This window comes from Camelus bactrianus, chromosome 6 (assembly GCF_048773025.1).
Source record: "Camelus bactrianus isolate YW-2024 breed Bactrian camel chromosome 6, ASM4877302v1, whole genome shotgun sequence".
In the NCBI taxonomy this organism is placed as follows: Eukaryota; Metazoa; Chordata; class Mammalia; order Artiodactyla; family Camelidae; genus Camelus; species Camelus bactrianus.
Window position 1 is genome coordinate 45,521,114 of NC_133544.1, and position 21,042 is coordinate 45,542,155.

General features: G+C 35.8%; 1 protein-coding gene across 1 annotated transcript in view; it reads left to right on the forward strand.

Moving 5' to 3' along the window:
- Positions 1 to 21,042, forward strand: part of MDGA2 (MAM domain containing glycosylphosphatidylinositol anchor 2) — a 693,384-nt gene that overhangs the window by 278,957 nt on the left and 393,385 nt on the right. The window contains exon 2 of the mRNA XM_010967002.2: positions 18,509 to 18,648. Coding sequence (XP_010965304.2) covers positions 18,509 to 18,648 — 140 coding nt within the window. The remainder of the gene's footprint in view (positions 1 to 18,508; positions 18,649 to 21,042) is intronic.

A 21,042-nucleotide genomic window follows, 5' to 3' on the forward strand; every position in this document is an offset into this window, starting at 1 on the left:
AAGCAACCAATTGAAAGATAAGTAAAAATACCAACAGACGTTTCCCTTATTGCAGTGACCTCGCTCAGGCCTGCCACACAAGAAGAGATGTCAAGAGCAAATGTGCAGGGTGACTCAGTACTGTCACTCCGGGGCGTGTGTGTGTGTGTTTGCACGCTCAAGCTAAGGAAGAGTAGCCAACTAATCACTCAGGAGCCACAATCTACTCTGCCTTCTTTCATTTTCAAACGTATCATTTCTACTCACACATGTTTTTATGTTTCCTAGGATTACTAGAGTATTCCACAGGCTGCCCTCGATATTCCTCAGTCAGTGAAGTCCTGCCTTGTGTCCGCTTTGGCCATTCTCTCTTACAAGCTTTGGTTCAACTTTGTATGGGTTACAGTGTTTCGCTGGTAAATCGCAGACAGATAGCTTTCTCCGAACTTCAGTGTAAACACAGGTGCTCAATACGCCTTTAAATCTCTTTAGTCGAGGCCATTCCCCTCCAGGAAAAATAGAGTGGGATTTATGTTTTTGATAAAATTTTTAGATGTTATAACCATCTCTCCTTTTCTCTTACTGTATTTAAGTAAAAAAAAAAAATGGACTTCTTTGCTCAGAAAACTCATTTCTTTTTAATAGTACTGTTGGAGGTAGGGACGATAACTTATTCGTCGTGCTCTCCAAAAAAAGAAGGAAGGGAGGGAGGGAAGAGAGAAAAAATAACAGTGAAAGGGTGAGTAGGAGAGAGAGAGAGGAGAATAGAAGGGGACAGCAAGGAAGGGAAAGTAGGTAGGTGCATGACTTTCATTCCTAGTCATACCAGTTTGGGTGACTATCATTACATTATCAGGGGAAATGCCCAGCTGTAAACATCCCGTCTTTCTCACTAATTGTGCAATAGGTGTCAGTTTCCTAGTGCTGCTGTAGCAAAGTACAAACTGGGTGACTTAAACAATATGAATTTATTGTTCCATAGTTCTAGAGGCTAGAAGTTTACGACCAAGGTATTGGCAGGATTGGTTCCTTGTGTTACCAAACCAGGTCCATCTGTCCAAAGTGCAGCAAGCCGAACACGGAGATGCTGAGGTTTACAGCCGAGAAAGCGTCTATTCACAAGGCAGCCAAGCGAGCAGCCTGAGAACAAGCCTCCGAACAGCCTCCCAGAAGATGAGGGGTTTGGGATACTTATGGGATAGCAGGGTGGTCGCGATGAAAGGTGCTCGGAAGCAGGGAAGACAGCGAGGGACTCGGTGTTCTGCGCAGGCGCATCTCGGTTACGTGCGTCTGCTCGTTCAACAAGGAGGCGACGAACGTGATTGGAGGGTGGGGTTTTCCAGCCCTCTGACGTCACCAGGCCGGGCCTCCGACACCTGCGCAAGCCCAGTTTTAGGGTCGCTGGTACCGACCAGCTCCAGCCGGCTCGTACCGGATAAGAGCGGAGTCCAAGTTCCTGTCAGCTGGGTGGCTGTGTGAATCTGGGAAGGTATGCAATTACAAAGAAAAAAAAAAAAAAGAATAACTAAAGCAAACTTAGTTATTGAAGGCATTTTACAAGTAGAGGGTTCTTCACAGGCTGGTCCCGTGTTTGTTGTTTTGTGAGAGGAGCTGAAGAATTTGTGTCACGAGCTTCTGTTCACGCTGTGGAGCAGGGTTTCACTTCTGAGCGCTGTGAGGAAGCATGGGTTCCACGCGTCTCTCCTAGCTTCCGCTGGTTTTGTTGGTGAGCTTTGTTGTTTCTTGGCTTAGCTGGAGACATCACCCCTAATTTCTGGCTTGAAGTTCACTTGGTGTTCTTGTGTGCGTGTCTGTGTCCAAATTTCCCTTTTTTAATGAGGATATCAGTCTTATGAATTAGGGTTCACTCTAATGACTTCATTTCAACTTGATTATCTCTGTAAAGACCCGATAAATGTAAGGTCACATTCTAGGGATGAAGACACTAACGTATCTTTTCCGAGGGTATGCATTTAATCTATAACAAATAGTGTGTCCTTTCTGTTACAATACAACGATGTTAAAGCATTTGAGGTATGTTTCTTTTACTGCTGTCATAAATCAAAATAATTCAAGGCAATAGAGTATAATGTTGCCCTTTTCCCCCCAGGAAAAGACATCTATCAGTGAATATCTCTATCATTAAAAATAAACCTTTACTAACTTTAGCAGGTCTACAGAGAATATGTAGGTGAGCCTGAAATAGGTGAAATATCCTTGACACATTCTTTCAGTAGGTTGGTGTTTAGTAGCATGTATTGGCTGAAAATGGAGTGTGCATTTCATCTTTTAGTGTATAAAGCATTGGTGTAATAGAAGGTGGAAAATTGGTGAACAAAAATCTAAACATAGGTGGAAACAATTTCATTATTTGAAAGAGAAATAGAATTTTTGCAGGTTATAATAGATGTTTTATGGCTTGTGTGCGAGTCAGGAAACCTGCTGGAAAGAGATGGGTTGTTTGAATTTTGTTGAACCCAAAGATATTATTTTCAAATGTAAGTATCTGTGATTTGCCTACATAAAGCAGGTGTTGTTCCAGTCCAGAATAATAGGAGGTGACCAAAGATCTACCAACTAGTGAGAAGACTAATACAATAAAACACTTAAGAGAATTATTACAGACTCACAATAGGCATTATAAGCATCGCATCCTCAGATATTTTATATGTAGACATTGCCACATAGTAAACAGACCACAGGAAAGGTAGGCTAAAGGCTATCCCTCATAGTGTGTGTGTGTGTGTATGTGTGTGTATATATATATATATTACATTATAATATTCCTAAAGGAAATTATAATGTAAATTTTTTTGCCATAAGACACGTGGACTGGATTAGTCTCATTTGATGCAATGATAATCATCAGTTAGGAAAAGAGAGAACTTTTGGGAATAGACATGTGAGTAATCTGTGAAACTACAATTCTAGACTATGTACATAGTTTAAGAATTAGGTATAGCCTAATGGGCCATTCTACAGCTTCACGTACATGGCCTCTAGAATACAAGTGGATAAGAAGAGGCCTGAGTAGCAGAGGCAGAAGCCTTGCCCTGTTTGACTCTTTTAAAAAAGATAACCAAATTGGGATGGGCCATAAGCCCCTCTCCCCATGTAAATTACTGGTGGGAAAATGTGATCATTCTGAGGGAAGACTTCTTCAGTATTGGGAAACACTACAGGAAGCTTTTCTTGAGAAAATATCACTGAGAGCTTTAGGCAAACTCTTTCAAAAGCCCTTAGCTCCACAGCACACTGTTAGCAGTCTCCACTTCAGGAATGATAAAAAAAAAACTCACATATTTTATAACCTGTTACATTATATGAAGAAAACATAGGGACAAATATGTCGACATGAGTTAAGTGTTTTTGATTTGAGGTTTTTGTGAACACATACATACATACATATATCATGTCAGTGTCCTTAGATTTCTCAAAATTATTTCTTGTTCTGTTCATTTAAAGAGGAAGTTTATTTCCAGAGTTGAATTATGTAATCTCTTTACTAAATCCTAAATAAAAAAGATTTTGAGAACCTGGATAGCTATTTACCATTACACTCAATTTTTCTTTAGTGTCTCTTATCAAAGAAAGTAGCAGCAGATATTCATGTTTCATTACTGTTGAGGTACTGTTCTAAGTATTTGGCTAGAGAATGTAATCTGAAGTATTATTGTTTGAAGCCATTAATTTCCTGTCATAATTTGATATAGTAATGTAGGTCAGTGACAAAACACCACTTAAAGGTACTGGTAGCTAATAGGAACATATTAACAGGAGAACTTGTCAGAAAGGCCTTTTAGTGGAAATTAAGGAACATTTGATATATGTCAAAATAGCTCTGGAATTGGACCCTTAGGTCTCATTTTCAGTCCTTAATTAAAATGGAGGCTTCATCTGCATATTAATGTTTTTGGCTTATGTCATTCCTCCACTACTCATTTTGGGTATTGAAACTTCAGTATTGAAAATGTCACTTAATAATTGTTTGTTTGGATATGTCTTTGAAATTTCTGCAAGTGTTTGGCTTCTTTTTAGATTATGTAAGTATTAAAGTATTTTGTAATTAGGGAAGCAGGGTACTACATGCTTTGTGCTTTGAGTATTAAAATATTTTGAAGAATGCTTATTACAGTGATTAATTAGACAAGTCTTTCTGAAATGCTTCTCTATTGATAAATATATTTGTTTTGGATTAGGTGTTTTCTTAGTTTTATTTACTTAAAAGTGATTTGTGATATTAAGTAAATGAAATAGTATTTATTTGTTAAGAAGTTATTTTTTCTTGTTTATTTTTGAAAAGTATCAGTTACAGTTGAAATTTTCAGCAGTGGTTTTTATTTATTTCCTTAATCAACTGTCCTCAGAAAGGGAAGTTGAGATTTGTTGACAGATTTGATCATTTTATTATGTGGGCAATTTACATAAAGTTAGCATGATTTTTACAATTGTTCTTCTTTTCTAGTTTTTTTTTTGTTTTGTTTTATGTAAGTTATTGGGATAAAAATGTAATGATTTTACTAATCAGCAATAATATTATTCCTTCAATGTTTGCTCCTTACATGGAGTTTTCAGACTGACACAAAAACTTATAGTTTTGAATTCTTAGTGCTATGGGCCAGGAACTGTGGTAAACCCTGGATATGACTATCTAATATGATTGCTACAACAGTATGCAGTAGAAAGTCATATCATCTCCATTTTATACATGAAGAAATTGAGATTATCAAAGATTATATGCTAGTATTTCCAACCCAGGAAATCCAACTCCAAACCCAATACTAATTAGAAACATAAGATTCAACTCTTTCTTTGTTAGAGACTTTTTAATTAGAGGAATATATACACATATGCCTTTGTTCATTATTTACCAATAGCTTTGAGCAGGTGTGGGAGAAAATTACCATTGAAAGAAAAAAAACTGTATTTTCTTTGCTTGAAATTGTGACTGTTTTAGTTATTGCTTTAAATTATGTTGATACTGTAAAATTGTAATGTTGGTGTTTGTGAGATAGATCCCTGGGAGAGTGGGCCAGTAAATGTGGGGGTTGGTAAGATGACACGTGAGTGATGACTTGTTGCAGGCGACCTGGCAAAATGGACAAAGCTGGTGACCTGAACCATAATGAGCCTGATCATTCATTGGATTTTCATGTATTGTCTTATTTATCATACAAATAAATTGAAAAAAGTTAAAATGAAGTTGGGAGAAGGCAATAAGCTATTAAGAGTTTCATTAAGAAACTTAGGAAGAGGAGGAGCAGAAGGCTACATTAACACTTTGGAAGATGAAAATAAATACTTTCAATAGCAATGATTGTTGCTGAGACTTTGCTGAGACAGTTGCTTAGAGTTACACAATAAATTGGAAAACTCAAGCTTCTTCAAAGTTGCAAACAGAGGTGGTGGTTATGCTGCAGACCATCTTGGCAGGGCAAAGAAGAGCATTGGATTGTTGAAGTCCAGAAATGCAATTTATAAAAAGTCAAAAGATTCTAAGTCAATAAAAAAAAAAAAAATGGCCTGACGTTTATAGGGAAAAATCTGGTAGGTTGAGATAAACAAGTGTTTCCTTTATCCATTGAGATTAAGACAGTTGGCAACTGTGGAGTAGAAGTAGAGAAGGTATTACAGTCAGAGAGGTAGAGCTTGGCTCCGAAACTTAGAGATGAACTACAAGGTCATTTTATTAGTTCTGAGTGGAAAAAAGTGCTTACTGTAAAAAATTGGAAAATACAGATAATATTAAGAAAAAAGCAAAGATAGCAGAAAACTTACTGCCCTAGATATCATGATTGTTAGCATTCTGGTCAACGTCCTTCTAGACATGTCTCTAGGCACAGAGTTGCACATAGTACATGAAGAGGGTCATAACATAAACATTATTTTTAGCAATAATTATGGATTGCTTTCCATGTCCATAAGCATAGATTGCATCATTTTATACTGGTAGTAAAGTAATTTGTTATTAATCCATTACTTCATTGTTTGATGCTTATGTTGTTTCTCTAACTTTATTATTAAAAAAAAAGGACTACTTTAATGATTGTACTTGGTCATACCTTTTCCCTCTTGTACGATTACCTGTAAATTATCTTAGAAAAAATTTCAGAGAACATCTTTTAGAGATTTCCTTATGTGTATATCTAAATTGTACGTGTAAAAAAATTACACATAAATTCAAAAATATTAATGGTTCACACCTGCTGCCAGCTTGTGATGAGCTAAACATTGTTCCAATGAGCATTATTTATCACATTGTCACTAAATCCTTTGAGAGAGGTTTGATTTTTAATCAGTTTTACAGATACCAAATCAGAGGCACAGAAAGATCAAGTTATTTGCTCAGTGTCACGTAGTTACTGTCAGAATGGGAAATTGAACTTGGTACCTGGATTCAGAGCCCTTGCTTATAACCACAGCACTTACTCTATGTGACCCACAGTCTTCTCAAACCTTATTTTTAAAAATAAATGACATCAACATTTTTGTATATCAGTAAATTTAGAGCTATATCCTATGTTTAATAAGTTACTAGTTTTCAATATGTGCTGCTGCTTCCAGTTTTTCCACTGTAAATATTACACTGGAAAGATTTGCTTATGCACCTTTTGGCAATTTGTCTTGTTAGTCAATTTTTTTAAGAGATGGCCCAAGAGTTATGTATATTTTACATTTGGAAACTGCTCCCTCAAAAAAAAAAAAAACTGTACTGATTCCCATCAAACAAATATGGAGGTATATATTGCCTCATGCTTACTCCAGTATTAAGTTTTGTTTATTTATTTATCTTTATCAATATCTTTGGCAAAATCAAATACTTTAATGGTTCAGGTTTCTTTAAAAATTATTTATGTTGAACAACATTGAACACGTTTATAGGCCACTTGTCTTTGAAAGTACATTTCAAAAGGCACTGACCTAGCTGTGTGACAACCCAGAGTCCTTAAAATCTGAATAACTTATTTGTCCTAACATCAAACAGATACGATCTCATCAGTTCTTCAGAGAAAATTAGAATAATTTCCACAGCAACATTTAAAGTTAAGTGGATGTGGATGGTTCTGTGAGAACTGAAGCATAACAGTTTTGTAATAACAAAAAGGAGCTATGGCTAGGAGTAATTATTTAAATGTTTTTATATATACCCTTGTTTGCTCAAAAAATCAAGGAAATACTATTAATTAGAAGTTTGTAATAGAAAAAAGTAGATTAAGGATATAACATTAAGTAAAAAAATTCTTGTGTTGTTAAATGCTGTGGGTCACCCATTTGACTTTCTACTGCTGTTAAGATTTTAAAATTTTTGTGACATTGCAGATTTCTCATATTAACAGATTCTGGCATTAATAGCAATTATGACAATTCTTAGAAAGGATATTTATGAGTTTTTTTAGGAGAGTGGGGAAAATGTTTAAAGTTGAGAGCAGAGTCTTGCTCTATGGCAAACTAAAGGAGCACAGGTGATTAAGGAGGGGAGTGGAAGGTTCTGCCCCTGGGACCTGAGGTAATAGGTGATCTGGGAGATGGCAGGTCTAAGAGGCTTTCTAGGGGATGCCATGTCCCACTGCCACAGAGGTGAGCCACTGAGATACTGACAGGGCCAATTTTAAAACTTCATCCTCAAATAGATGGAAATTAAATTGATCAGAAACTTAGGGCAATTCCTTAGCTCCTGGGTATATTTCTTTGAAATTGTCAAAACCTAATATTTGAAAAATTGGAAGTTGAGTGATGATCTTTACTAGTAATTGCTTGTGTTTCACATTTTATGGTTTAGACAAATGTTTTTACTTTGAACTCTTATGGCACTAAGTAATTTAAAAAAAATTCTTTGTCTATGAGAATATAAATGATTGGTAATTCCTGTTTTGTATTCTGTTCTTTCCCCCTAAATTCTGAAGATATAAAGAAATGCCTGGCCTTTAAAAATGAAGATGCAGCATAGCAAAATGAAATATATATATGTATATATACAACAAAATTTGTTTCTAGAATAAGAATGAACTGCAGATAAAGCTAAGCTTTGAATATTTGCTAACCTTCACTTCTCATTTTCTCAAATGGAAATTAAAAATATACTTTTTAGGGTTTTGGAAAGAACTAGAGATTGTCAAAATAATATGCTTGCACAGGTGCCTGGCATTTGCTAAGTTCTCATTCTATGAGTGTTGGTAGAGTTGGAATTATTCTTGCTTTGTGATAATGGTTCTTCTGCCTGCTCAGACGGGGACTTCGAATTTGTGTCATTATCACACTGACTCCTCTATTATGGGGTTTGAAAGGCATTTTTGTGACATGTCCTTCTTGGGGCTACAGGCAGCAACAGTGATTTCTCACTGGGGTGAAACAATGGGAAAATTGGCAGGACAGATCTTCTAAGTCCTCTGCCTGCCATTGCCACTCTTGGAGAAGCAAATTGAAGTTTTCATTTTTGGCATATTCTGTAGTAAATCTCATTTGTTTTGTTGATGAGCTAGACTGGAAGGAATAATAGCTGTCTCTAAATACCCAATTTGTGATTAAGGTTGGAGCACAATGATGACACTAATTTCATTTTAGTTAGTATTTCTGGGGCTTTGTAGTTCTTCCCAAGAAAGCTGAAAAGCTCTTTATTTTAGAGAAGGATGAGTACATTTAGGTATACATTTCAGTCCACAGCATTTAAAATGATGTAATTGGTACCTGTGGGTTCAGGAGTGCTGATCTTGTAAGATGCTGTAATAATTCGTAAGAGTCAGGAAGATTTGGTTCAAAGAACCCTGGAGGGTTCACTGACCATGTGATATATAGCTTCTGACATTATTAAAAGGAACCCATTTCACAAGTTTGATTTAGAGAGCAAGACCTAATCCACGGTTTTAAGGACTAAATGCTACCCCTTCTCGAGGCATTGTGATAGTTTCTCTGCCCACTTCGCTATGCCTCTGTGCTGACTCAAGGCATATAAAGAATGATACAGAAGCAAGAGGAAGCTCCCTTGTCTTTTTGTCAACTGTTTTTGTTTTAGTAGTCTGTGACCTAGTCTCCAAAATTTCTGGAGTAGTTGTTTTGTTTTTCCTAAATTTACTGAGTAAATAGAGACCTGATTCAGCCTTCAGTTGGAGACAGTCAGGATGTGGCACTGGACCCAGTACAGAAACAGGAACTTGTGTATAGAATCTCACATTCCTACCCTCTCAGGGAAAGCACAATTCTCCACAGTACTTTCCTTTAAGTTGTGGAGCTCAGCTTAGTTCACGTAAGTCCTTTGTGAGCAAAATATGAGATTAATAAAGTATTTTCTAGATTTTCTAATACTCCTTCTGTAGGGTCAAACGTTTCTCCTGGGACTTACTGGGAAGAACATAGTAAAGGGAACATCCATGTAGAGACGTGGTTAGTTACATCAAACTCAGATGAGTCCCTGGGATGTGCCCCGCCGAGTGTGGGTCCTTGGCTACATGCAGGAAATAACTCAAGAGCGAGCCACAGTTGAGTGATTGTAGATTTATGAACAGAGATACATACTCCATAGAGTGCAGGCTGTTTCAGAAGGCAAGAGAAAGGCCATGAGGTGTTGGGGTTGGGTGCTCAGATTAAAATAGAAATAGATACACACTCCATAGCCAGAGTGTGGGCCGTCTTACTCAGAAGGGAGAGCAGCCGTGAAGTGTGGGGGTGGTTAGTTTTTATGGGCTCAGTAGCTTCATATGCTAACAAGTGGGGAGGATTATTCCAACTATTTTGGGGAAGGGGCTGGGATTCCCAGGAACTGGGCCACAGCCCACTATTTGAGCTTTTATGATTAGCCTTGAAATTGTCATGGTGCCTGTGAGAGTACCATTTACCATGTTAATATATTACAATGAGCGTATAATGAAGCTCAAGGCCTACTGGAAGTTGAATATTCCACCATTTTGGTGTTTATTGCTGTGTCATTGCTTGAATGGCTGTGCCCTGCCCTCTTCCTTCCTGTCTCATATCCCCCTTAGAGATTTTACTCCCATAATCTTATAGGGCTGTAGAGGGGAAATGGTATGACTTCAGAAACTACTTCAGGGCTGAGTAGGGACGTTGACCCTTCCTATCAGGGAGTAAAAATCTCTGAATATAGGGGCCCCAGGGGCAGGACAGCCTTTTGTTTTTGAGTCAGAGGGCAGCATGGGCTGGAATCCTCGCATGGCCATCATCTGATGTGAGACTATTATAACCTGGAAGACATAAACTTTACCAAGTGGTTAAAGAGAAAAATTTAAGGGGGAAGAGTGTAACTTTTACTCCCCTCCTCCTGGTAACACTCTGGCACACATGTCGGAGATTTCAAACGCTGTATTTGAAAAGAATGTTAAGAACCTTAGATTCAGTGAAACTTGTATTTTTTTTCGTCTATAAAACATACCAAAGTCTTCAAAGTTTTAGCCTTAGATATTAATAGGTTACATTTCAAGATGAAAACAAAGAATGATATTTCTGATGAAATCTGAAGTTGCAAATGTGGGAACCTTAATAATATTTTAAAATATTTTAGTGTTTCATTTGAGAAACATAGGACACATGTATGTCATTTTGTGAAAGATAATTCATATTAGTATTTTGCCATTATGTATTCAGTTTTCTGTAAAGCTAATACCTTGATTTCAGAATGTTGAAAGATGATCTTAAAAGATTATTCTTTTCCGCAAAAACATGATTGCTTTTATCGTTTTAACATTAAAATTTAAATTGCATTATTGCCTTTTTTGTTTAAAATTTCATGAACATAATTACATTGTTATTTAATGTCATTTTCTTTTGATAACAGACTTTCTTCCATCTTCTTAAATAGTATCTATTGCATATAATAGATAACTTTTGTTTAAATTAAAAATTTAAACTCTTTGCTTTAAATTCTTGGCTAACACTAACCTAAAAAAATCACATCAACTTCTGTTATTTAGGAAAAATTAATAGCTGTTTTCTAGAGGCTTCAGGGTTTAATTTTCTTGCCTTACTTTGGGCTTTGCAGAGTCTCTCAGGGAAGCTCAATTAATTTATAACAGTGCTACTCAATGTGTGCTGAGGAAATAATACAAAATATCCAAAATCCTTCATTCTCAGAGCCTTTCACCAAAGTCATATTGAAGTTGATATGATCTTTTAAATCCAGAATATGATCAATAGGATCTTAGTACTTTCACTTTATAGCTCATCAAATAAAAGGTAAAATGTATTTTCCTCCAGGGGACAGGAATACAGTGTTAATAAGGTATGAAGGTTGGGGGTAAAGAGGTAGGGAAATAAATTCACATTGATGCTGAAGTGGTAGTTAACTCAAAATAACCAATGGGATCAAACAACCCAAATGTTCTAAAAGCTGATTAAAAACAAGCTGTAAGTTGTTTGTGTATCAAGATATTGTCCTACTTGGGATTACTTAAATGACAATGACAGAAGGATTTTAACTATTTTTTGAGGAAATTATTGGAATGGACATATAAATAGAACATTCTGCTTATCTACAGGTTTATATTTATGGTTTTGAGAATACTAATGGGATGTACTCATAGTTTGCATTGTTTTGAAGTATAGAGCAAGTGTATAATTTGAAAAGATCCTTATAGTTACATAGAAGTGAAGGTGGGTAAACTAAGACTGAAGGAGAGGTAAAATATCAAAATAATGACAAAAAAATTAGAAATTAAGCAAAGTAGTCTTCTATTTCCCTCCCTTATTCTTTTACAAACACAGATGATAGGGCAGAAGCCAGACTGCTGTGGACTGAGCATTGCAAAGCAGTTGCAGAAGCACAGCTCAGAGCGGGTACTGTTATTTCTAATCACCAGACTGTAAAGGAAAGACAAGAGGAGGCCTGTTGATGGAAGGATACATGTCATTTTGTCTTCACTTTCTAACATACATTTAATAATTTTAATATGGGAGAGATTAAGCATACTTATATGCTGTGAGGATTAACCTTGATTTTTTTTTTTTACAGAAGAAATTAGATCACTTTGCGAGATTAATGCATATGTGGTACAGAAGTTAGCAGATTTAAATTTGTAAAAGTATAAAATGACAGAAAGATAGGAAGGAAAAGAAAGAGAGGGGAGTTTTAGGGAAAGTTAATTGTAAAAGAAGTATGAAGGATAGTATAAAAATAGTATAGTGATGGTAAAAGCTACAGTTTATACTGAGAATACAAGTATTATACTTGTTTCTTACAATGTAAATAGTCTTTGCGATTCTGAGACGGTGGTGTAATATTATCAAAATATTCAGTTTTATATTTATCATTCCTTTTTATATATGGATAAACCTCAACAGCAGTTTTACTTTTGGCCTGAAGCTTGGTTTGACCCAAGACTTTTCTCCTTCTCAGTCAAATCTCACCTCCTCCATCTTTTGTCCGTGCTGCTCTACAGCCAAGTCTCACTTGAAATTCTCCAGTGCCGTCCTAACTGTCATAAACAATGGCCTTTGTCTGGTCTCTTCCTAACTAGAAACTCTGTTGTAAGTGACAATTTTGGACAGTTCACCATTCTCAAGCATCTCTGTGTAACTGTTAACGCACCTCATTTTCTTCATTTTCCTTCTACCCGAGTCTCTTTTCTTCTCCTGTCTGTATTCGTATTCATATCTATATCAGTTCTGTATCAATAATTCACATCCCTTATGGTTCTAGCATTATCCTCTTAATTTCTCACTCTACATACTCTGTGTTGGCCATTTCATCTCATCTGTTGCTGTCAACTGTCAACTACCATTTCAAAACTCTAAATCTTTATATCCAGCAACAATTTTTCAGTTGGTGACCAGTCAACATCAGCTTCTAAAAGTGAAATTTTCTCCTCCTCTCCCAAATTTTCATATTCTCCTCTTCTCTAAGATTTGTGATATGAAAATATGTAATATAATGAGCCTAAGGAGAAAGATACTAGGCAAAAGAGTTGTCAACAGGAAGGAGGATAATTATAGCCTACATCTGTAAGCACAATACTTCATTTAAAAGTTGAATTGGGAGATTATTGTGAAAAAGGTAGAGAGGAGAAGACTCATGTAGTATTTTAAACTAGTAACTCAGATAGAAAAGAGAGAAGTAAGAAGAATGGAAGATACCATGCTTTAGAAGTACATGTGCTACATTGGGAATTGTGAAATAAGCAGAAGAGACCAATTCTTGGCAATTATCAATTAGCTAAGTGTACGATACTGTAGAGAACTGATAAATGTTTTATGAAATCATGTAATCACTTAAATCAGTAGAAAAAGGGAAGGGAATTTGATTACTGTTTTGTTTGCTTTACAAGCAAAGCTAATCACTGCTACAAGAATGGAGTATGTAATAGGGTTAACTCTGTTATCTCTGTCTGGCCACATGAAAGCAGTAAGTTGTGAGACATTCTGTCTCTCTCTCTCTCTTCCCCCCCCAACAGAATCTAGAGTGTGTGAGGGATGCTGGTGCAGGGTGGTTTACTGATGTCTTCACTGGGGCTTCTAAGAGGGGCTCAGTGGGCCTCCCTCTCTCCACACTACCTATCCCAGGAGATCTGTGACCTGCACCAAGAATATAAGTTACCTTGACCTCATGTAGCAGAGCAGCAAGATTTCACTGGCAACTTCGATTCCCAGAGGACAGCTGGACCAGGGGTTTGAGGGATTTTCCAAAGAGCAGTGCTCTCACTTGGGGCTCTTAGAGGAGAGGAAACTCCCAGTGTCATACTCTTAGCTTACTACTGGCTAAGATCGGCATGCCCTTTAGGAACATGAAGAAAGCTTCCCCCTCAGAACACTTCACACCCAAGTCCTCCCTCTAACAGCACCTCCATGATTGAGGGCTGGCGCCCTTCATTTGAAGTCTCTCCCAGCTGTGAACAGTGTGGAGTCTCTAGTAATCAAGACAGTATTTTCTATGAAAAAAATATTATCTTTCTCCTGTTTAACCAAAATATAAACTTCAATGTCACCTTAAGTCCTGCTCCCTCACCACCATGTTCAGTTAATCCTCGAGTCCTTCTACCAAGACTTCTGAAGTAGGTCTCCCCCATCCTCTCCATTCCCAGGGCTATGCGATATCTTTCCTTTGTCTGGAGACATAACGGCAAGTTGAGAGAATGGTACCTGTGTCAAGATTTGGAGTGAATGATAAACTACATGGACCACATTTTCATTCAGTTATTTCCTAAACACTCTGCAGGCTGTCTCTTTCAGATGTGCCTTTGAACACACCATTTCCTTTCTCTGGAATGTTCTTCCCCTTTCGCTACCACCACATGCATCTTTCCAAACCTAAGTTAAGTGTCACTGGCTTTATGAAACCTGGTGGAGTCCTCCGGGCTTTGTAGTTATCTTCTACTTTGTCCTCTTACAGTACTTTCTCTTTCTTCTGTTAGAGTACCTATTTTGTTCAACTGTAATTGTTTTATTATTTTTGTATATACATATATGGGGCAGCCCCAGTAGGCTGTAAACTCATAGAGGGCACAGCTCATAACATTAATCTGCGTATCCTCAGCCCATAGCCTGATGCCCAATCTGTAGCAGTTGCTCAGTAAATATATGCTTGAAAGTCTGTATATGAGATAAAAGGCTAAAAAACGATCCTGCTGTTGCCATTGGGAATAATTTATTTGTGTTCTCTCTCCAATGGAATACAGACAGAATTAGGTTTGTGTACTGTCCAGAATTTTCAAAAGTGTACTGTAACAAGATAAAAGAATGCCTCTCTTTTGCCCTTTTAGGCTGACCTCTTGAATAGCTTACTCAGATTAAGGGAGTTGATATAATTAGGGTTAGGAAAGATTTTTATGTAATGGGATTTAGTTTACTGCAAGCAAATTAGGATGAATATGAGTCTCATGCAATATTTTAACATTTTAATTCATTGCTGACTCTACAGGGCAAATGGGATCATAACCCTTAGTCCAATTTCAGGATGATAAATTGAGGTTTTTTTCCAACAAGGCAGAGGATAAAACTTGTCTGGCTTCAGTTATAGTACTGCAAATTACATTTATATTGAAAGTAAGCAAATTCAGTGCCATAATAGTTTATATTTTGTTAAAATAGGAGGTTAGAGTCCTTATAGTGATGTATACTAAAAATAATTGTAAATTAATTATTAAATACTTACTTTGCTCTGAATTATGTGATGTGGGACAGATGCCCCAAATGATGTTTATCCTCATAATGACGTTCTTTATATCCAGTTAGAATGTTAAGAAAAAGGAGAATCACTGGGAAATACACATCTGGAAAAAAGAGAAGAGAATCGCTGTGAAGTAGTCCGCGAAGGTTTCAGCAACGCTGGTCCAAAGATCAGTGTGGGGATTCTAGCTGGGGGGTGCGGCATCATGAGCAAGGACACTTGAATTCTCAGTGCTCTTTAACTTCCCGCTGACTTTGGGCGGATGTTACAGAGAAGTGGGATTTTGGGTTGGGAAGTGAGTACAAGGACCGTGTACAGAGCACCTAATGCTACGTGGGGGGATTTGGACTCTCTGACATGTTATGGGGAGATCTTAATAGATACTTAGAAAGGAACACAACATGATGAAAATAGAAGTTACAATATATTATTTTGGCAGTTGTAAGATTGCATGGATTTGATAGGGACTGGAGGCAGGATAGTGAATTGGGACAAAGTTACATTGATTAGGTTTGGAACAATTATATTATTTATATTGTTGATCTAGTTAATGGTGCTTAACTTCAAGAACAGTTTATCAATCATTTTATTCCTCTAGTCTAGTCTAGGTCTAAGCTAGGAGTTATTTAGAGCTCTAATTATATCAAACACAATTTTATTAGTATGAAGTAGTAAAAATGGTCCTGGTCTCATTTAGGCCATTTGTAGCCAGGTCACCGGATGTCCTCGAGTATTCTTTCTCTAATTTCGAAATAAGAACACTGACCTGGATGAACTCTAAGACCTTTACAGTTGAGCTTTCTGGAGACCAAAAGAATTAATGAAAGCTTCCAAAATGTTCACCTTATCATTGAGCTTATAAAGTACTAATCATATTTCAGTGCATGCTAGGAAAAATACATTTTCAACACTTACAATCTGTTAGAATATTTTACTCTCCTTGGTGGAAATAGGTGGTAGGTTCATGATGACTACAGTATATAGGCAGTTACCTTTTCCAAGAATGTGTTAAAATATAGAAGAAAATAGCAGAAAATTAACCCTTGTAAATGAACACAGTGAGCTTACTGTATAATTTAAGTGTTTTAAATAAAGCTACTTATTTGCATAATGATGCTTTGAAAAGATAGGTCTTAACATTAACAATACTATTCACTGATTTGAAATTAAAACAAAGATAACAAGTGTAAATTAATCTGGAAAAAATGTCATGTTACTATATAATTAGATGCATTAATAAACATGTGGGCTATTGCTCGTTAGGCTAAATCTGGCATAGAAATTATGTCAACGTAATGAGTCTATACTTTTTATTTAACAATTTTCTATTTATATTTTACAAATGTTTATTGTCATCAGTTTATTAACATCTATAATATGTGTACAGTTGTATGATAGATGTTCAAAAAGAAATAGCTTTCTCGTATTACTTATCTAAGTTGAAGTTTAAATTTGATCACTATAGGAAATGATTTGTAGGAAACCATGTGTGAACTGTATCAGAACACCCAGAGAAACACTGCAGATAATTTCTAATGTCATAAAACTAAACGAATTATTACAGTGTCTAGACAGAGTCCAAAGACATGGTAGACATTTTTTGATAAATTGGTTTTATATACCAAGCAAAACATTTGATTTGTTTAAGCATCTTTTAATTTTTAATTCAGTGAAAGGTTGCATAACGTGACGTTTAGTTACCTGAAAAAAATTAAAAGGGGAAAGATGTCATATTATCCCATGGAGTATTTTCCTTTAGTAAACAAATTTTTTTTAGCCCCAGAAAATTATTTCAAGTGGTCTGGTCTAAGTAGCACTGTCATTGTCATCACCTGGGGTGTTTGGTAAAAAGGCAGATTTCTGGAATTTTCTGCAGATGTAACAAGTCTCTGTATACACCTCTGACATCTACGTTTTAAACAAGTTCCTGGGGAGTTTATATTATGCACACTGAATGTAAGAACCACTTTTCTAAATATATTCTTCATTTTCATCCAACTGCTGGCAATTTTTACATGTCATTTGTTACTGGGTATTGGAGAGTGGGATCCTGAATATGACGGTTAAATAACAGTACTCTGCTTGGGTATCCTGGAAGAAATGGAAATAACTCGTTGTTTTATTATCCATAAGTAGGCTAAACTCGAGTATTCTGTGCAATTTTGTTATGTAAAATAAAATATTAGATATTGGAAACTATTCTTTTTTTACTTTCAGAACACACAGTTTCTGAAAAGAAATTTTCCTGCAAGTTGGGACTTAATAATCACTTTATTTCCTCTATAAAATCACCAAATTTGTCTTGACATTTTATGGGACTCATAGTCTTTTAAATGTTAAATAAAAAATTCTAAATGTGCCTTTTATTAATTTTAAGCAACCACAGACCCTGCTAATAATACTACCATTTAGGCTGAGATTGCTACCAGGAAATTCTTGAGATTACTGTTCTTTACATGTAGATACAGCTTTTCTCCTGCTTTTGATTAAAATAACCCTTTCTTCTCCATGCCAAATATATTACAAACAAAAATGCTGAATCTACAAATGGAGATGACCTCCAGTTTGAAGCTAGTCATTTGAAGTGATCTCCTTGATAACAAAAAACGTGTCTTATTATCTAAGTATTTCTCATGACCTGAAGAGTTTTTGAGTATAGTGGGTTTCCAATAACACATAAGTCAGTGAGTGTGAGTCAGATTTTAAAGGCCCATGTGGCAGTGAAGTAGGAGAAAATTGTATTTAGGAATTTGGACAGTTTCATGAAAGTATATGTATCTTGAATCAGAATTTTATACCTAGGCATCAATGATCTATAGCCTTCATCAGTGGCTTAATTCAGTGATCATCTTTTGCTCATATTAATACAGGAGTCTATAAATATTGAAAACTAAGTTGGCATTCAGTTCGTAATGACCAAATCTTCCTATTCTGTAGCTCCCTATTTGTACCACGTGGCTTATAAAATTAATAGAAAAAGTGACAGTGTCTTTAATTCAAATTCCTTTTTCCTTTCTGATGGTCTTTCTTTTGCATTATCTAGCTTTTGAACAACATCCTTTACTATATTAAATTTTGGATTTCAGAAAGGAAACTCTCACATTTTAACCATCAAATTTTATCATTGAGATTGTAATGATGGTGATTTCCTGAATCACCAGTTTTCCCTCCACCACCCTATTCCCCTTTGTCATTTTCAGAATGTGTTGGTGACTGTGAGATAAAGTTGAAGTTTTCTGTCCAGCAAAATCTTTAATCCAGCAAAATCTTTAATCCCTTGAGGATGCTCTAAGTATTAAGACTGATGGATCTGACAATGGTAAAAAGTCTAATAAGAATTGCTCTTACAACCACAATGAGTCATGGGAAGACAGTTTACTTATCTTTTTATGTGTCTTGTCTCTCTTCTTCCTGACTCGACAGCTCCCCCCACGGTTCGTATTGTGCACTCAGGCTTGGCCTGTAACATAGAGGAAGAGCGCTACTCTGAAAGGGTCTACACTATACGGGAAGGAGAAACCCTGGAACTGACCTGTCTGGTCACAGGACATCCACGTCCACAGGTGAGTCCCGAACTGTGACATTGTGGAAAACTCTTTGACTTTTCTTGGAAGTCAAAAAGTATGTTTTAGATTTAGCTAAAAATGTGTGTGTGTGTGTGTGTGTGTGTGTGAAATTCAGGTATGCATGTGCAACCCAGGATAAGGGTGGTAATTGCTGAACATTCAAGGTTGAGTTATTCATGTAGGTAAGACAAAAAAGAAATTTTTGTTAGGGTATTGTGAGATATTTTAAAGGCACTTCGAAGGAAGCTGTTAAAAAAGACAACTACAAAAATATCACAGTAAGATAACAATTCATATGGCAATGAGTTTATTTTAGAATGTAGAACATGATTTCATGATGACATAATTGCAGTGGAGGAAGCATTTGTTCTGAGAATGTGATGCACCAGGTCATATACTTTTCCTATTCCTAGTCATTATATTCATAGAAAGCCTCAAAAACAAATGTTTTGCAGGTGCTATAAGCATTCAGGTTATCAGAGTCATCAGCTCTGGCTTTCATAAGCTAATTTAATAGCAGGAACAGAAATTGAGACTTTCAAAGGGCTCTAAAATTATAAACAATGAGCAAAGAAAATGCTTGTAGGAGTGAAAGAAAGGATAAGATACAAGGTAATATAGTTAAATTATGTATCTGTGATATAAAAATGTAATTCAGATACAGAATATTCAGATGTTTTACTTATTAATTGCCAGTTCACATTGTTATATATTTAACCTGATTTGTTCAAAATACGCGTTTGTAATCAACACCAACACTGTGATAGAAAAGTCTCATTTGGTAGACACAGTTACGTATTTTAAGTATTTGTACTACGGGAAAAAAATTCCAGCTAACAGAACTATATAGGGGAAAGTAAAGAACAATGTGGAGATCTTTTAACAAAGATTCCTTTTAACCTTGTCTTTTGGTCCTGCCATCCTTAACTCCTTGATCCTCAAGGATGTTTTGACTACCATTTTAACCCTGAAGAACAAATGAAAATAAGCATGTAAACTTCACAGAATGAAGCAATAGATTAATGAGGCCATGAATAAAGTGAAATGGTGAAATATGCTTTATTGAACTTACTATTGGTAAAAGTAATCTAAAAAATAATTATTAAAATTATTGAAAACTAATAAAAACCACAATAGCTAAAATCCATAATCTACATGAATTACAAATTATGACCTTTGCTAAGAACTGAAAATTAATTAAATAATAAACTTGTCTTCACAAAATTGTAATGCAAAACTTGACCCAATATAATTAGACTTGGTAGAAAAAAATGATTGCAAAACTAAATATATAAAACAGAAGAAATAATTGTTAAAACTTGATATAGACAAAGAAGCTGATATGGAAAACTTTTTTATTTTAAAATTTATGCAGAAAACAATGGAGTCCAATGCAAATAATTTTACTAAAGTTAAAAAATGATAACATTAACTTAAGAATACTATCCCAAAGAAAATTTTTGTTATAACTTGATTTTAATTTTTGTACTTATATACATAGAGTAAGAATTCCAGAATAAAAAAGCTGAGATCAAAGTAGGGAGGTCCGAGTAAATGTAAAAGAAGCCACAAGAGCAGACTCATTGATGATACCATTATTCCTACCATGAATGCACCAAATTCTGCACTTTCTGAACTTCAAATTTTACTTAAAAATGCAACTTATCTTTGTTATTAAGTCATTCCAGCTGTTATGCTCCCTCTGTCTTCATCCTTAGGTTACCTTAATATTAATTAGCAATTTCTTATTTTCTCCATGCATCTTCCCTTTCATGATTCAGCAATCTGGAATGGAATCTTTGATCTCTGGCCAATCCAAAATAAAATAAGAAAGATGGGCTTAGATTATTGCCTTATTTATTTTTCCTGAGAAGTTTCATTTTTGGAACCATTTCAGTGTGTTCTGATCCTACAAAAATTTTATCATTTCAGTTTCATTATTTCTTTATTCCTAGAAGTAATTCAGGTGTTTGCAGGTGAATCAGTTTCAGTTTATGTTGCCTGTTTGAAACATGAACCGGGCTTCTTCTTTGTCAGTAAACTGTGTAAAGAAGGCTGACAGAACAGCTGGGCCTTGGCATCCTGGCCAAACACTACAGGGCATGCTGTTGGCATCTGGTCCTGAGGATGGTTTTTCTTGGCTGATACCATGAAGCTGGAATGACTTTCTTGCTGCCTTATCATATTCTGAATATGATAATAGTTGGAAATGCAGTGCAAGAGAGGTTCCTCATTTACTCTTCAGAAGATTTCTTAATCTGGTACCTATTCCTGTGGCAACAAGGATCACAAAGATTTCTATTTCCAGAAGTATTATAAGACAACATTTTTTCCAGATTTTGTAAAATTTTCTTTAAAAATAATCTTGCTTGGCAATGTGTAGTGGCCTCA